Consider the following 15,971-nt stretch of genomic DNA (forward strand, 5'->3'; position numbering starts at 1 on the left):
TAAAATTATTTTAACAAAGGAGATGGGGGAGCAATAAAATTGCTGTCACCGTATCTGATGGAAGTGTATAATTATATCTAGAAGGGGTGGTTTTAAGTCATCTGAAGTCTGTGAGCCCTTGCCTGCAAGTGGAGTCCCATTTATATCAGTTGAGATGGATTTGTTTCCAAGTAACCTTGTTTATGGGATGTGCAAAACAGGAGCCATAATCAAGGACTTGATTGACTTTTTTTTTTACTCTTTGGAATAGATTCCTGCCTGGTTTTCTATCACTCATTCCTCATGGCATTAATTTGGCTTTAATTCAAGAAATCAGATTAAACTGAGATGTTCTCCTGAGCAAGAGCTGCCTCTTAAGATCCTGTTGCAGATTTTTAGATCTTTGCCAGGTCCTCCCATAGGGTTAGGAAACTGGCTGCACAGGCCTTGCCTCCAGGGCTACCTCCCGAGGTTCCTAGCATACGGATCCTCTTTCCCCACTGCACTGGAAGGAACAGAAAGCAGCTTTGGCAGAGCTTCCCCCCTTTTACCTTGGCAGTCCAAGAGTGGGAAATAGGAGGAGGCAACTTAAGGTACATAACAGAGTAATTCTGTTGGTTTCTCCTGTTCTTTATATTGGGGCAGAAGGGATTAGAGCTCTTTGCATGTGCCTTGGTTCACATTTGGGGGTGTCAGGGGGTACAGCTAATGTTGTTGGTCCTTGGGATATGTTTAGTTCAAAATTTGATCCCTGGTTTGTTTGTTTGTAGAAATCATGTTCAGTGGTAGCCCCTGGCTGGAACTAGAGAGTCCCAAATACGTAATTTTTAAACTAGGTGCTGGTGATGACGACTGTGTAGGCTTCTGAATTATCCTTATTATCTTGACATGGGCTCTTTTTTTGAGCTGGAACTCACCGGAACTCTGTTCCAGCACCTCTCGGGGGGGGGGGGGCGCTACTGCCATTATAAGAGAACAAGGGAGGCATTCAGGGTGGGCTCCGGCATCTCTTTTTCTAGAAAAACAGCACTGCTCTTGAGCTATTTTGATCTGGTTTTTAGTTTCGGGATTGACAGACCTGTGGAGGGGGGCACTCTGAGAGTTAGATGATGTGGGGGCATCCTTGTCAGTTCTGCCGGCCCTCTCTGAACAGCTTGATACTGTGAATTTAAGATTATCTCTATTGGCTCAGGCCAGAGACCTATCCAGTCCAGCATTCTTTTTGCCCTGGTGGTCCACCAGATGGCTGTGAGAAGCCTGCAAGCAGGATATGATGGCAACGTCTCCTTCCTGCTACTGTCTCCCAGGACCAAGAGGTGTAGTGGCTCTGATCCTGAAGACAGTATATAGCTATTCGGACTCATAGCCATTGGTACCCATGAATTAGCCTGATTTTAAAGTCAATCCAATCTGGTAGCCATCATTGTCACAACTTGTGGCAGCAAATTCCATCATTCAACTTTGCACTGTGTGGTGAAGTACCTCTTTTTTGCTTGTGCTGAATTGCCCAGCCTTCAGCTTCATTGGGCTACAGGTTCTGGTATTATGAAGCAGGAGCAAAGCCTTTTCTCCAATCATTTTCTACACCTCAATCATGACCCTGGTTCATTGCCTTGTTTCTAAACTTGAGTCTCCTCAGGGGACACGGCTTTTCATTTTGGCAGTGTTGCTCCAAATCCCCTGATCACTTTGGTTTTCTACTCCCTTTTCAGATCCACCCAGCATGTGAAACCATCACCAGCCAACCTGGGAGATCCCTCCAATCCTGGTAGGCAGTTAAGCACTGACAATAAAATACTGATTCTCACAGGCTTGGTACGTGATGTCCTTTTAACTAAAATAAAACGCCAGGGTCCTTTGCCTTTCAAAAGGTCCCTGTGCTGCTCTTCCTTGCATCATGGTTTGCTTTTCATTTTAAATTGTTTAAAAATTTAGTTGCCTTGCCTAGTGATGTGGAAAGTTGGGGCTTAAGTAGAGGAACGTTCACTCAACAGCTCCTTTATTCTCTTCGCTTCCTTTGCCCACTCTGTTCCCTTACCTTACCCAGCAAGGAGAAGTGTTCCCCTTATGCCTGAGTCTTTTGCTCCCTGTGTGCCTTGCCAGTGTTTGAGCTACAGCTCCTATCTGGCACAAGAGTTGAAATCCAAAACTTATGCAGGGCAGCAGCTTGGGGAAGGGTGCCCTAGAGATAACCAGCCTCCCCTTTCCTGTACCCTTTGTGTTTGGAAAGAGTCTTTTCCACCATCCCACCCACTTGTCAACTTTAATGGTGTCCCAGTTCTCTGTGCTCACCTCCATATTGATGTTCCTCAGAATGTTAGTACTTTCATACAATAGTAGCGTTATATTAACCCATTATTACATTAGACCATGTAACGGATCCTAACTGGTTAACCAGTTGAAGCATGCAGGGTAGCAACTGTGCCCATTTTAGATGATGCTTGCAGAATATTGACACCCTTCCCACACACACACACTTCAGCCTTCTGCTTTATTAATTTGCGAAGCTGTCAGTCTTGCAGAATGCTCAGCTCTCCCAATCCGTGGGCTTCGACCGCAGATTACTTTAATATGGCAGAGAATGTGGTTAGTAGTTGCTTTCTGATAAAATCCCTATTTTATTTTTGACTGATGTTGGTGTTAACCGTCTTCCATCAACCGTGTCAGTTAGTGCATGAATGCTGAGACGCACAGCTGTGAACCACTATTTAAAGCTCAGGTGTCAGACTATTAAAAAAAACCCCAGAAACCCCCAAACCTTTTCCTCTGTGGCACGCTGGTGCTACTTGAAGTTGATGCGATGAGATAAACGAGCTGTGCTGAACTTTTCACACGAACAATAGCAATTTTAGATCAATGTTTTTTAAAGGCTGCGAGAAGCCTTCTGCAGTGTCTAGAAGCCAATCAAATGCCACCATTTAAATGTCAGTGGAAAGTTCATATCTAATCACCCTGTTGTATGTACAAAGAATAAGATTGCAAAGAGAATTTTCCTTTTGTGCGTTGTGTTACTCAGTTTGTGGCATGTTCTTTCATCAACAACTCTGTTTCGTGTTTGGGGGTGGGAGGTGATGAACGCAAGTGAGCCTTTTGGTAGAGACCCAACTAGTTATGTAGAATCTAGGGTTGCCATATACTCAGAAACTTTTTGGCTTTTTTTGCAAAATCTCGAAGGAAAAAAAGCTAGATTTTCACTTTTTGAAATAGTGCACTGATTACTAGGGTTGCCATAACTATAGTGTTTCGGGTTTTCTTGCTCTCTTTCGAAATGAGGCAAGGCCTTTCATTTTATGAAAGAACAAATTATAAATTTTATTGTTATAATAAGAAGCAGGGCTCCCCCCCCCCCCAGCTGGAGCTCACCAGAGCTCAACTCCGGCACCTCTCAAGTGGGTGCCATTGCCCTTCTAAGAGAAGCCCATGTGGTGAGCTCCGGCACCTCTTTTTCTAGGAAAACAGCACTGATGATAATGTTCTGTCAGAGCTACACCAGTGTAATTCTTCCATCCTGGCGCAGCCAAAGCCAGAGTTATTCCTGAAAAAGCAGTGTGGGTGGCGGCGGCAGGGTGAGACTTGCCCCCTTTCCAGGCGCCTTTTGGCTCGGTCACATGACCTAGAAATTTACACTGGCAGAAAGGGTGTTCCAAATAAAAAAAAGGTGTGTAAGTAAATTACACCAGCATAATTTACCTTGGCATATTACTCTGGCTTCCTATAGTTTGGATTCCTCTGCCAGCCACTCAAATGATGCTGATTTATACTTCCTGGTTATCTGTGTTCCTTGTTAAGTTTCCTGCACGCTAGAGGGAGCAATTCTGCAGAGAAAGGCCCCTTTGAGCTTTTAGCCACTATCATGTTGTCGTTCAGCATTCAGTTGGTTCTGGTTTGTTGTTGTTTATTGTTTGTAGTGAGACTCAAGTTGCTGTTTAGTGGCCTGGAAACCTAAACAGAAAGGAAGGCAGCATATTCGAGGTAAATAAATTAGATGTCACTTCCGTGCAGCTTAGCATTTGATTGCAGCCCTGGATCATAAATAACTGTAGAATCAATAGCAGGCAAGAAAAAAAGACCATGTTTTTTCTTTTAAAATGATTTTTTTTTAAAGAAACTGCATACATCAGAGACAATTTAAATACCATGCAGTTTCAATATGTACAAAAACCCTAGGATGTAGAGATTCAGTTTTAGTGTTTCCTCTAGGTATTTACATTTTTTGTTCTGGTTTTTACTTTCCCCCCCATACAGCCATAATCTGTTAAATTACAATACTGGAAGATCACAGGTTTGACTGTCACCACATTCACTCCTATACAAAGACAAAACTATGTACATACACTTGACTTGGAGAGTAACTGGAAAATGCACTGGTTCCAGAACCACTGAGATGCTCAGGCGTTACCCTTCCCTTGCTTTTCTGTTCACACAAGAATAAAGTTCGGCTGGATGAACAGGCGGGCGGAGGGAACAATTTTCAACCCTGTTTGCCATATGCAGAAACATCATCTGTGCCCTTTTTCAAATCACTACCCTTTGACAGATTTTGAGGGAGGAAATGGTTTTTGTCCATGCAGCAAGGGAAATTGCAGCTCTGTGCGAGATAACCTTCATCTGCATGTGAATCATAGAGGCATATTTAAGTGAATGCAAAAGTTCACTGCTCATGCTAGGGGAAATAAATGAGACATCTATGCAACCCCTGCTGAAATGAATGGAAGCAGGATGACAGTAAAGTCCATCTCCATAGATTTCAGAGGGAAAGCATTGCATTAGGCATTTGTAGTGGAGTGCACACTTCTCGTCACCTGTGATCACTGTGCTAGGGGAAGAGCTGAATGGCTCTGCTCCAGGACAAGACAAGCATTAAGCAGACTTGAAAAGTAAGCCATTTTTCAAATGAAAGTTTCGCTAGATCCATTTCTCTGTTACAGGGGGAAATAAATATCCATTTGTTTACTGCTACTTTTTGGAAGTGAATACAGTGCATTGCCTTGATCCAATAATTGGCTTCTTTCTTTGTTTGCACGGTAGGGACACTGAGCTTTTGGAACAGGTGTTTTGCACACGCAAGCCTGCTAGGAACCTGCCTGCCTGCAGAAAACAAGCAAATCCAATGTTCCATGCAATCGCAAGTAAAGGAATCTGCTAAGGGTGGACCCATCTATTTCCAAATGTACCAGTGGGCACAACAGCAACACAGTATGTAGTCACTCCCAGATCAGCTTAATGGTATCTTAATGTAGGGCAAGGGGGCATCTTCAAAGCAGTGCCACTGTACTAGCTCTGGAAGATGCTCCTTTGCATGTGGATAACATTGGGCTGAGCGCTAGGTCTTGAAAAGCTACAAGACTTGTATCGTGAATAGGCTCCCAACTGCATGTGTTAAGTGCTAAGCTGATAGCCCAGCCCACTTGGAAATTAATGTTGGCAGAAATGTGGGAAAAGACTCAGCATACTTCTTTAACCAATTGCATCACAAATCACAGTAAAACCAGAATAAGTGGTTTTACTTGCACAGAATTTGGCAATCTTATTGTTAGGAGGAAATGTTCTACCTTGTCTGGTTTGTAACCGTAGCCATAATTTGTATTTTTAACTGAAAGGCACACAGGAGATAAACCAGCAGGTAAATCGACCCCTTGTGCGCCCTCCAAGCCACTCAGTAAAGAATGCTGAGCCTTGTCCTGTGCTTCAAGGAAGAAAACAGACCCATAACCACACCTTGTGAATCCCCTGGCATGCTACCACACAACTGTTGATAAATGCAAGGTACTGAGGATCTGTAATATGTAAAAGCTTTTCACAGCATTGTGCCCACCCACTAGCTGTGGTGCCCAGTGATGGTGGGGAATGCCTTTTAGCCTCCTCAGCTAAAAAAGAAAAAAAAGTGCATCGCTAAACAGGCTTGTTTTTATTTGACTCGGGCTGAGGAGGAGAGAGGGCCTTTTCCATGGGGTGAGGAGAAAATGCAGGTTACCAATGTTCTGTTCAAAAAGAAAAGTTATGCTACCCTATACAAACTTCTTAACACCAGTGGGAAAGTGTGAGAAGTGAACTTTGCTTGGGAGAGGCATGCTCAGGGCTCAGCTGCTGAAAGAGAGTGGGGGTTCCTTACCAGGAGGCATCAAATTGGTGGGCTTGGCCAAAGTGCTTTCAAAGACAGGGATCTGGAACACTATCCAATGTGCAAGGGTCATCCTATTAAGAGAAGAGCCAATGCCTTAATAACAAAACAAAACAAAAAACCCCTCCACAAATCCAATCCAAATGCTTTGGTTCTCAGTACCATGCTGGGACATTCTTGACAACATATTTTGTTATTTACACCATGTAGTGTTCTACACAACAGAAATCCCAGCTCTTAAAAAATAAACGTATCCATGCGCACAGAGCAAAATTGACCCTACAATGATCTTGAGCTCCTTCCTTCTCTGCATTGCACACCTTTACGGAACCTGCAGCATCTAAGTAAAGTTGGCGTGCTGTATCAATTTGGTTAACCGGCAGAGCTGCTCTGCCATCCAGCCTCTTTATGCAGGTGTAAATGAAAGCAGGAAGTTACCAAGCAGGGCAAAAGGCATCCTGACTCGTTCTGTCCGTAAAGGTAATAAGCATGTTACTGAATATCCCTGTAATAATCGGCAACAATTTCAAAACATCACTTTTTGCAGCAAGGGGGGGGGGAGGGGGGTCACTTGAATGAAAGAGATGGGTGACAAGGAATCTTCTGGGTGTTTCCCTCACAAAACAAATGGGTGACAGCCAGCCAGCCAGCCAAGAGATCCTCCAGGGATGATTCTTGTGAAGTGTCAAAGATAGGTAGGTCCTCTGAGCGGGTCTTGGCCTTCCCCCGCATCTTTCTAAGGTGCTCTCAAACAGAAAGAAGTGTTTGCTCAAAGTGTTGACCCAGAAGGATGGCAGGCCTCGTCCCAGCTTTTGTCCAGCAGGTCTATGCCCAACACCAACTGCCTTCAGCTTTCTTTGGAGTCAGATGGGAGATGCCTGAAGGAAGACGGGATGCATTAACGGCTGATCTTGGATGAGGATGGGGAATCCACACAGCAGAGTTTCGAATATGAGTGCCAACTCCTGGCCCAATTCTTGCCATGAGTGGCTTCGGCTGCTGAAAGTTGTGCCAATATGTCTCATGATGTAGTTCTACCAAGAACAGGAAAACACAAGTTTCCCTGTCGTCGTCGTCTTCTTCCTCTTCTTGGTTTTTAAAAAGGCAGTCCAGGAAATTTACATTGTACATTAACAGAGAAGTGAATGGTACCAGCACTTATGGTTCTTTCCAGATATGTTTTGAAGATGGTGGAGTGCTCAATTTCTATGGTCTATGAAACCTAAAATTAAAAAAGGGGACGGAGAAGGGAAAGAAAGTAAATCCAATTGTGTTTGAACGAGTCAACCAATTTGATTGTTGCATTTTCCCCCCCCCCAAACATTCAGAATCATGACAGAGCTTGGGGTCTGAAATATCCAATATAAACCTAATCCTTCAACAGCCCTGAGAACCATGGAGAAGTGAGTTGGGAGTTGCTGTGGGAATGAAGACCTCTCAACAATTTATCCTGATAGGTAGGATGGCACATAGCAGCCTTCCCCAACCTAGTGCCCGCCAGACATTTTGAAGTAAAACTACCATCAGCATGCTGGCTGGGGCAGACGGAAGGTGTAGTGCAAAGCATCTGGGGGGCACCAGGTTAGGGAAGGACTGGGTAGCAGAAGGACTGCCAGGCTGTCTTCCTGGGAAGGGAAGAGGTTAATTCTACCCAAAGCCACTGTGACTGTCCTAGCTGACTTGCACATTCTAAGAATCCCCAATTATATTCCTCCACCGGAGAGTCATTCATACATAAAACTACCGTTCAACTGTTGTGTGAACTACACTGCAATATGTCATAAGAGGTTCTCGGGGTCTTTTATTTTACACAGTATTTCACTCTCATAAGAGCTCCTTCATCTGCCACAAGAGAAAAGCAACACATACACATATTATGTCTGCCCATTACTCATTTCCATAATGGCACAAAGATCTCATTACCTTCCTAATGATTTTATAATAGGGGCTTCTTGGGGGTTTGTGTAAGTGGGATGACTCAACAGCATAAAAATCAAGATGTGGGGGGGGGGGTAGGTACAAATGGACATGGAACACGAGCCCTGGTAGTTTCCTGTCACAGGGTTAGGAGGGTAGAATTCTGTGTTCAGATAGATAAGGGGTTTCCCAGTGTAACTGGTCTGTACACAAACACACTCCATCCAACATTCAATCCTTTGGTCTGACCCAGCAGGACTCTTCATAAGTTCTTAAATTCTGTGATACAAAGTTGAGTGGTACATCAACATTTTCAGAAACAGAAATGTGGACCTTTGTTATACATCTGAAAAAAATTCCAGGGCTAAACCAGCCCCCTTTGCATAATAATAGTAAATATATGTATACACCATTCCTGCCATGTTTTTGCTTCTATGGAAATGAAGCTGCGAATGTAGTTGCAAATATCATTGCATATAGCCCAAGGCAAGCCTTACATCTAGTAATACTACAGATGAATAGTATACAAAAAAAATAAAATACATACTGACAATGAAGGGGTCCTGGAGATTTTTTTTAAACCAAATATTGGTCAGGGCTACATATGAGCCTTTTGCTGATGGAGTTTGTACTGGAAATCTGCTTTTTCAGTCATTTTTAATTATTATTTTAAAAAAGCATCTCACCTTGTTAAATGCCTGCTTAATTCGTGAACTTCCATTTCAGTGCTTTTAAACTCATTGAGCTCTTTGCGAATTGCCGCCTGCAGGGGACAAATAGAAGCACGTAAATATGCAGCTGAAAAGCAGTATGAAGGTACATTCCACTTTTCTAAATTATGAATAGATGGGCACTAAATGGAAAGTGGTCCGTCTCTTACCAGATCAGTAGCTTGCTAGAGACACCGCTAGGAATGTGATACGTTATAGCAGCCTGGGTGACACTTGGGATGCTCACCTGTCAGTGTGTTGTACACCTGGATCCAATACATATTGACTAGAAGCAAGGGCCACAGTCTAATGGGACGTTTCTCCCAAGTATGCATGCACAGAATTGCTGACTATTTTAAGAAAAGGGGAACTATTCTAGCTGCTCTGAACAGGAAGGAAATTAATTCTATAGATATAAGGGTAGAATTTGGGGTTAAATCTAGTGAGAATAAAGCAAGTGCCGAATTAGGAGAGATAGATAAAAGACGTTCCCTTAAAAGGCATGGACACTCTCACCAAATAGGAAAACAGGAACCTCGTGCAGTTTTTTATCTTCAAAATGGCTTGTGCTGTAGAAGGCAAAAACTCATGCACTTGTAAATACTGAGTGTGTATTGGACACATATGATGGCTATATTTTATTTCAAAAAGGGGGGGAAGAGTCCAGGTTGCATGAGCTTTTGCCTGCTAGCCACAGAAGAAGCCACGAGGCAGAGACATACTTCTTGAGTTCCCTTGTCCTTTGCTGGTGAGTTTGGTACTCATTCCTAGTTCTTACACATTGGACTTTGGGAACACAGATCTGCCAAACATAAATCATCACACCAACCAGGAAAAAGACAGATTTAATGGAGATCACTCTACCCGAAGGTCATCACTACTTAAATCTTACGACCTGGGTCTTTTGCTGCTCACGCTGCTGCAGACCCAACAACCTCAGACCACATTTCAATTTCTGCTAGAGATTCTTCTACATCAATCTAATAGCGTCAAAAGAATTTTCAAAAGGGGTATATCACATCTTTCAAGGCGAAGTCAAATCTTGTCCGTCAGGAGCATGGGCAAATACCATGGAGCATTAACTGTCTCCTTTTAGTGAAAGCTGTCAGTTTGACTTTCCTCCAAGCTGTGATAAAGTATCCTCACAAACAGGAATAGACATGCCACTAACTGCAGGAGGACAATCAGGCTGCAAAGATGAACTCTCCGGAAGAGTGCACATGACCTCTTCTTCTAGCACACAAATGTTGAGTGATTTATAATGTATCTGTATTATCTCCTGTGCTGCTTATTTTTCGCCGTAGGTTCTGTGATGGCAGAAATCCACACAGAATCAATGGGGGCTTGATAGGCTAGACTGTGTCCTGAGAGGCCAGATCTAACTCAGATCTACCCAAGACTGGTGAAAGACTGCGGTTTTTAAGAGGGCTGGGTGTGGTTTGAAAGGGGTACCATTTCCCATGGAAAAATACCTTTTATTCTACTGTCTCCAGTCAAACAGTTTTGGGAGATAGGTGTAAGATAGGTGGTGTGTTGCAAGAAGGCCTCTTTTTGTAACTCAAGATACTTGGTACATTAAACCAGACATTAAAGAGACCACTGGGTTTGAGAATAAAGATTGACAAAATACAAGTTGCCTAAGCTATCACCTTAAGAAACACAGACCTTATTGATGCATTGTCATTCCAAGGCTGAATATGTGGCAAGCCTGAGTGCCATGGTAAGTAAACACAGAATAATTTCTTATCTCAGTTCTGTGGTATCCTGTACAGAAACAGCTTGCAAAATCTATTCCTCTGGTGGAATTGCTCAGCAAAAAAATGCATGCAAGTGTTGTCAACAAAGTATTTCTCAAATAATTACAGGCTTGATTTCCCTCATGCCAGGTTTGGTGATGGTGTAAATGTCCCACAGATTTTACTGGAATTAATGCAAATTTAAGCAAGTGTAAGCTAATGTTTGTGATGGGAAAATTAAAGAGACTTGGCAGAAAAAGCACACAAAATCCAGTTGTGGCTCCATCAAACAGGCATGCTTTAAGAAGCAATTCTTTTGCAAATTCCTTGTATGAGCTGACCTGAACTGCACCTCCTAGACTATTGTGCAGATCCGACCACAGCCATCCTTTGGTTTTTGCACTTCCCCAAATTTTCTGATGCAATTTTTGGCTCAACAGCTTATAAAAATGTGTACATCAAGATAAAAACACACTTAAGCATTAGTTCTTTGGGAGAAAAGATGTTCAAAAACGCATATTTCAATATGAATTTCTGTGCATTGAAGAAACCATAGATTAATTAACAAATGGGATGAAATAGACTTATGCAAGGACATTGTGGAGGGTGCTGGGCTGCAGCTCCCCTCATCAGTGACTATGGACCGTGCTGGTTGGGGCTGATGAAAGTTACAGTCCTACGATAGCTACCCCTGCATTAGACCAAGGCTCAAGCCCAAGGCTTCCCCTGAGCTACGTACCTTGTCAGCAGCTGTGAGCCGTGTCCATGGCTTGTCCGCCCGCCTGTCGTAGTCCTGAGCATCTGCCACTTCCACATAATCACTAAAGCGGATGAGAATTTTCCTTTCGCGCAGCTCTTCTACTGTAGGCCTTTGACTTAGCTGTAGGGAAAAAGAGAAGTGTTCCAAAATGTCATTCTTCTCCAAAGCGATACGCTGATTTCTTGTGCTGACCAAAGGGAAGGGGAGAGGGAAAGTTAAGAGAAATGCTGCTTTATTTTCCAGTTCCTCATCTGTGTCCAGTGGCTGGTTTTTAACCGCTGTTTCTGCCATCTTAACATTAGATGTGAGGCCAAGAGACATCTCTTGTACTAAAGGGCTGCCTATTATTTCTGAATACTGGACTGAATGCATGATTTGTTATTTTCACACCCACCACTGATTCGTCATAACTCCATCAAACGTTGAGGGAGTACAGGGCACCTTGTTAAAGTGCCTTCTTGGTGGTGGCATCATGGATGTGCAAAGTCCACTTTTCAAAAACTAGAGAAAACCTATCAGACTGTAGAGACACATGGAGGCAATTAACATTGCTTTCCTTGCTTGCTGTTTATGACTCTGCATTTATTTGATTTCATAGTTACCACGCTATTTTCATACATTTTGGCAAGGAGGTGGTTCATAAATATTAAAATAAATAAATCTGACAGTTCCACATTGTTCTGAAAAGTTGACTGAGAAGCGTAGCTGCTGCCTCTTTGGTATCTCATACTGTTGGAATAGGCTAACTGGTGCAACGAGACCCTAACTAACGTGCAATGAGAGGCTAACTGGTGCAAAGTGACAATCAATTGGTGAAGTGAAGCCAATATATATTTGAGCAAGGACTCTGCAAATATGCTCACAACTCCATGTCAAACTGATGCCCTGTTCCTCAGGGTGCTTTGAAGCAGTTGGAACATGCATCCAAACTGATTAAATATTGCACTTCACCCATTACTGATGTGCCGTTTCTGACCTGGCTGAACAAGAAGTACAATTACAAATGGCCTGATCAGAGGCACGGCATCTAAAAAAGACTGTATTCTGTGACCTGACACAAGCAACTGGAGGTGTTGTGTTTTCTACATAAAACCACTCTGGGTTTAGTGACTTAACAATAAACTTGTTGGCAAGACGTTTTGCATCAAATGCTGCATTCTCAGAGCTTGTCAAACTATCTCCAACGGCCTGAAGGTGGACCTGGCTGCTATCCTGCTTTTAAGAGTTGGTGTAAAAGTATTCTAGGTGAATACAATATTTTTTGAACCAGCTTTGCTGAGAATAGCTCTGATATGTCATCCCAAGAATATGGCAGTAATGGTACACCCAAAAGGAAGGCCTAATGGGGATCTTTTCATATCAGAAAAAATAACTCATTTGCTAGTGTACTTTTTTCCATAGAAAGTAAGGCTGAAGTATGTTGATTAAGCTTCCCCAGTTTTTACTTCCAGCCCAATTACATGCACATTTACTCAGAATTATTGAGGAGGAGTATATGGGGCAATAGTCAGATATGCTGTTGGTGGCCTACCAACTGAAAGAGCGTTTGGCATGCAACAATCTTCATTGTACTAAAACAATTATTTCTAATGCAGTGATGTAAAAAAAGTAGGACAACAGTGCTCAGAGAGGTCTTCACAAATCTGTCATACTTCCGTCATACTGTCAAGTCCGTATATTTAATAGTTGGTGATAGGCATTTACCCAAGAGCAGAGTATGGCTGAAAACGACTTATATTCCCCTTGAATGCACTGAACTTTTAATAAAGTAAGCAGATTTACAGGGATTTTCCAAGGATTGGGGCAACCTGTTGAGATCAGTATGTTACACAAATGCCTCTCTTAAATTATGTCCAATCAGTTTCATCTTTGGAACCATAGATAAGAGCAGCATTTTTGTTCCATTCGTCAGGAGCTACGCTAATCACAATTCTGGAAGAATGCTGCAACCCTAAATTTGATCTTAGGTCCTAAGGTCCTGTTGATACTAGGCCTTATCTCTTACAACTACCTAGACTGACTTTTTGTTTAATTTAATTTGCGTTCAATAACAGGGATGAATTAAGGGCTTTCCTTTCACGGCCATGCCAGTGGAGATTCAATGGCAAGCCGTAGGGCTGTCTAAAATAGAATCCTTTCCCCAGCCTATAGAAGAGGCGAGAAACCTGTAATGAAATAGCTGAATTCACTTTGGGGACTTGGGGAAAGGTTTACCAACTCCATGCTACTCATGGGAGCATGGCCATGCTACCCAGTAGGACCTTGTAATGTCAATCCAACAATGGCCTCATACTTTATGATCTGATACTGGTGCAGCAGTTGATAACCTAATCTTAAATGTGTTTTTGGACTGGGATGTGGCGACTATAAAGAATATCACGCCACTTCTGCTAAAACGCTATTAACTGGAAAAGTGGCTGGAAGCTTAAGGACGTCAACAAAATGGGTCCCAGTGATTCAGCAAAAGTGGTTGCTACAGGGGTTACAAAAAAGCCCTATTTTTTTGTAACCCCTGTAGTATTTTTCAGAGATATAGGGTTGTATTAAGGTGAACAGAATTCCGGTCACTTCCCCTTCCTCCCCTCCCCCCTGCAGCTCCCTCTCCTCTCCCTCTCTTCAAAATCTGCTCTAGAGCATTGGACCCTCTGCAGGAGATTCTGAGGCATTGCAGGGAGCTGAAGGGGGAAGGAAAGCTAGAGTTGTGTGAGTAGAACTCCAGTTGTGCTGGGTTGGACAGAGACCAAGTCTTTTAAGCTAATGCAGTGTCACAATGCACATGCAGAAAATTCATTTCACTGTCGGCTGCACACAAAATTCTGCATGCAACAGGCCTCTTGGGTGGAAAGCATTTTTCCCGTCTAAGCATTACGAAGCGCTTATGAAGCCATGCCTCTCTCAGACATGTGCTGCCTAGAGCAGAGTAATAATTCAACTCTAATAGAGTGAAAGGCCCCAAGCAGGTTATAAATACAACCAGGGACTATAGCTTGTATTTCTCATCCTTCAGTGCATAGGTCACCAAAAATACCTTTGTTTTGTTTTTTTGAACAATGCATCTAGGCCTGCCTGGAATCTCTGTTTGCCTACCCATTCCTTTGAGCTTGAATCCTAACAGTTGAAAGGATCTCACCAGAGACCAGGGGCACAGAACCTTTTTCAGAGGGCTGCATTCCCATCTGGGAAATCTTCTGAGGGACACATGTGGTGGGTGGAGCCAAAGGCAAAGGTGGGCGGAGCAATACATGTAAATGTTAGTGTTATGAAGTAGGGCTGGTTTGCACACACCTCTGTCTTTATTCTCCAGCCAGATTCCTGGAGTTCAAGGATATATTCCAGCCAGGCAAAAATACAAGGGGAGTATGGTATAATGAGTCTCGAGGGCCAAGAAGACAGACTTGGAGGGACACACTTGGCCTCCTGTTCCTGAGGTTCCCAACTCTGCTATAAACCAAGAAATGATGGCCGGCAACATCCCTGTGCAAGGCTGGCAGATTTATTTTTTTGCATCTACAAAACAGTAGCCTCATTCTATGTGGCCTAAGTGCATGTGATCTTATGCTTCCCCATTACACAGTGACAGCTAAATTTGAGTTGCAGACATCACTGAACTACAAAGAGGACATTTTTATCTTTGCTGCTCCCGCCGCCGCCACTGCCATCATCATAACTCCACAATGATTTATTTATTTTGCATGCAGTCCTAAACCAAATAAGCAACAAGTCCCCTGAAACCTGACACTGGGAATATCAAAGATTGGATTAAAAGCTTGTGCACTCAAAAGTAAATGTGGAGTTCCATCCTCTCTGCTCATGTGATGTTTCCCCACCACAGCATAAATTAAGGATGAAGTGCCAGCGTTATCACCCAGTTCAAAGCTTTGGGCTGTTTGTCACAGATTCTGGATGCTATTCAAATGTAGCGTGCCTTTGAAAAACATAATGTTCTTATTTATATTTTCGTGATGACAAGGGATCAAAAAAGAGGAGCTTGTAAGCTAAATATAGACTTAAAACAATGATTTAGACTGAATAGTGAAGTCATTTTCTACTGTCATCAGCACATTCTGTGTTTTCAGGGAATAAGAGAAAAGTAATGCATGAGTACAGGACAGCAGGAACTTTCACACTGATCAGACTCTCTGGAGCTGAGATGGGCAACTTTAGGACCTGCGGGATTATATCTGACCTATTAAGGGTGTCTCCCCAGCCTGGGCACGTGACTCATTCATGGACTGATTGCTCCAGGGAGCGATCTTTAGTGGGAGGGATATGACCTGTGGGTATTGCTTAGTCCCTGCTCCAGAGGAAACTGAGCTAGGTGAACAAGTCTTAAGAAATCAAGAGTCCCTTGTCATGAATAATTACAACTGTGATTTTAAAGCAATTAACTTGTCTTGTGATGGTTGGGAAAACGCTAACGGAATGAAGCCTTTGAACAGAAAGGAGGAAACGCTTAATCTGCTTTGTAAGGAAATGAGCTCGGGTTCTATCCAGTTATCTTCCTCACCCTGTCCTTTGCCTGACAGGCTTTCATCGCCCATCCATATAGGAAGTTTCTGATATTTTGGGTTAATGCTTTAGAACGTGATTGGGAGTGAAGATGTCCTATATATAGATTGTGGCACAGCTCAAGGTGAACCTGACCCTAAAATTCCCTGTGTACTCCCAGGGAGGCTCACCTGACACCTTTGTTACATATCTTTAGGCATCAGGCAAAAACTTGCCTCTACAACCAGGCCTTTGGCTAA

The 15,971-nt window shown here is 43.0% G+C and overlaps 2 protein-coding genes across 12 annotated transcripts in view; one reads left to right on the forward strand and one right to left on the reverse strand.

Annotated features, from left to right (window-relative positions):
- The window catches only part of TBC1D7 (TBC1 domain family member 7), a 41,250-nt gene that overhangs the window by 12,327 nt on the left and 12,952 nt on the right, over window positions 1-15,971 (forward strand). For 2 of the 5 annotated variants that reach the window (XM_028737721.2, XM_028737722.2), the window contains exon 9: window positions 1,692-1,874. The gene's annotated coding sequence lies outside the window, so the exon portion shown is untranslated. Of the gene's footprint in view, window positions 1-1,691; window positions 1,875-3,887; window positions 3,952-5,007; window positions 8,571-15,971 lie in introns of those variants that run through there. The other 3 variants (XR_003707689.2, XR_003707690.2, XR_003707691.2) reach the window with 3 other exon arrangements.
- The window catches only part of PHACTR1 (phosphatase and actin regulator 1), a 251,629-nt gene continuing 241,525 nt past the window's right edge, over window positions 5,868-15,971 (reverse strand). For all 7 annotated transcript variants that reach the window (XM_028737713.2, XM_077933291.1, XM_028737711.2 and 4 more), the window contains 3 exons: window positions 11,203-11,343; window positions 8,704-8,780; window positions 5,868-7,322 (listed from right to left, as the gene is read on the reverse strand). In XM_028737713.2, the coding sequence (XP_028593546.2) occupies window positions 7,307-7,322; window positions 8,704-8,780; window positions 11,203-11,343 (234 nt within the window). In that variant the 3' untranslated portion in view covers window positions 5,868-7,306. The remainder of the gene's footprint in view (window positions 7,323-8,703; window positions 8,781-11,202; window positions 11,344-15,971) is intronic.

Source organism: Podarcis muralis, chromosome 8 (genome assembly GCF_964188315.1).
Source record: "Podarcis muralis chromosome 8, rPodMur119.hap1.1, whole genome shotgun sequence".
NCBI classification, from domain to species: domain Eukaryota; kingdom Metazoa; phylum Chordata; class Lepidosauria; order Squamata; family Lacertidae; genus Podarcis; species Podarcis muralis.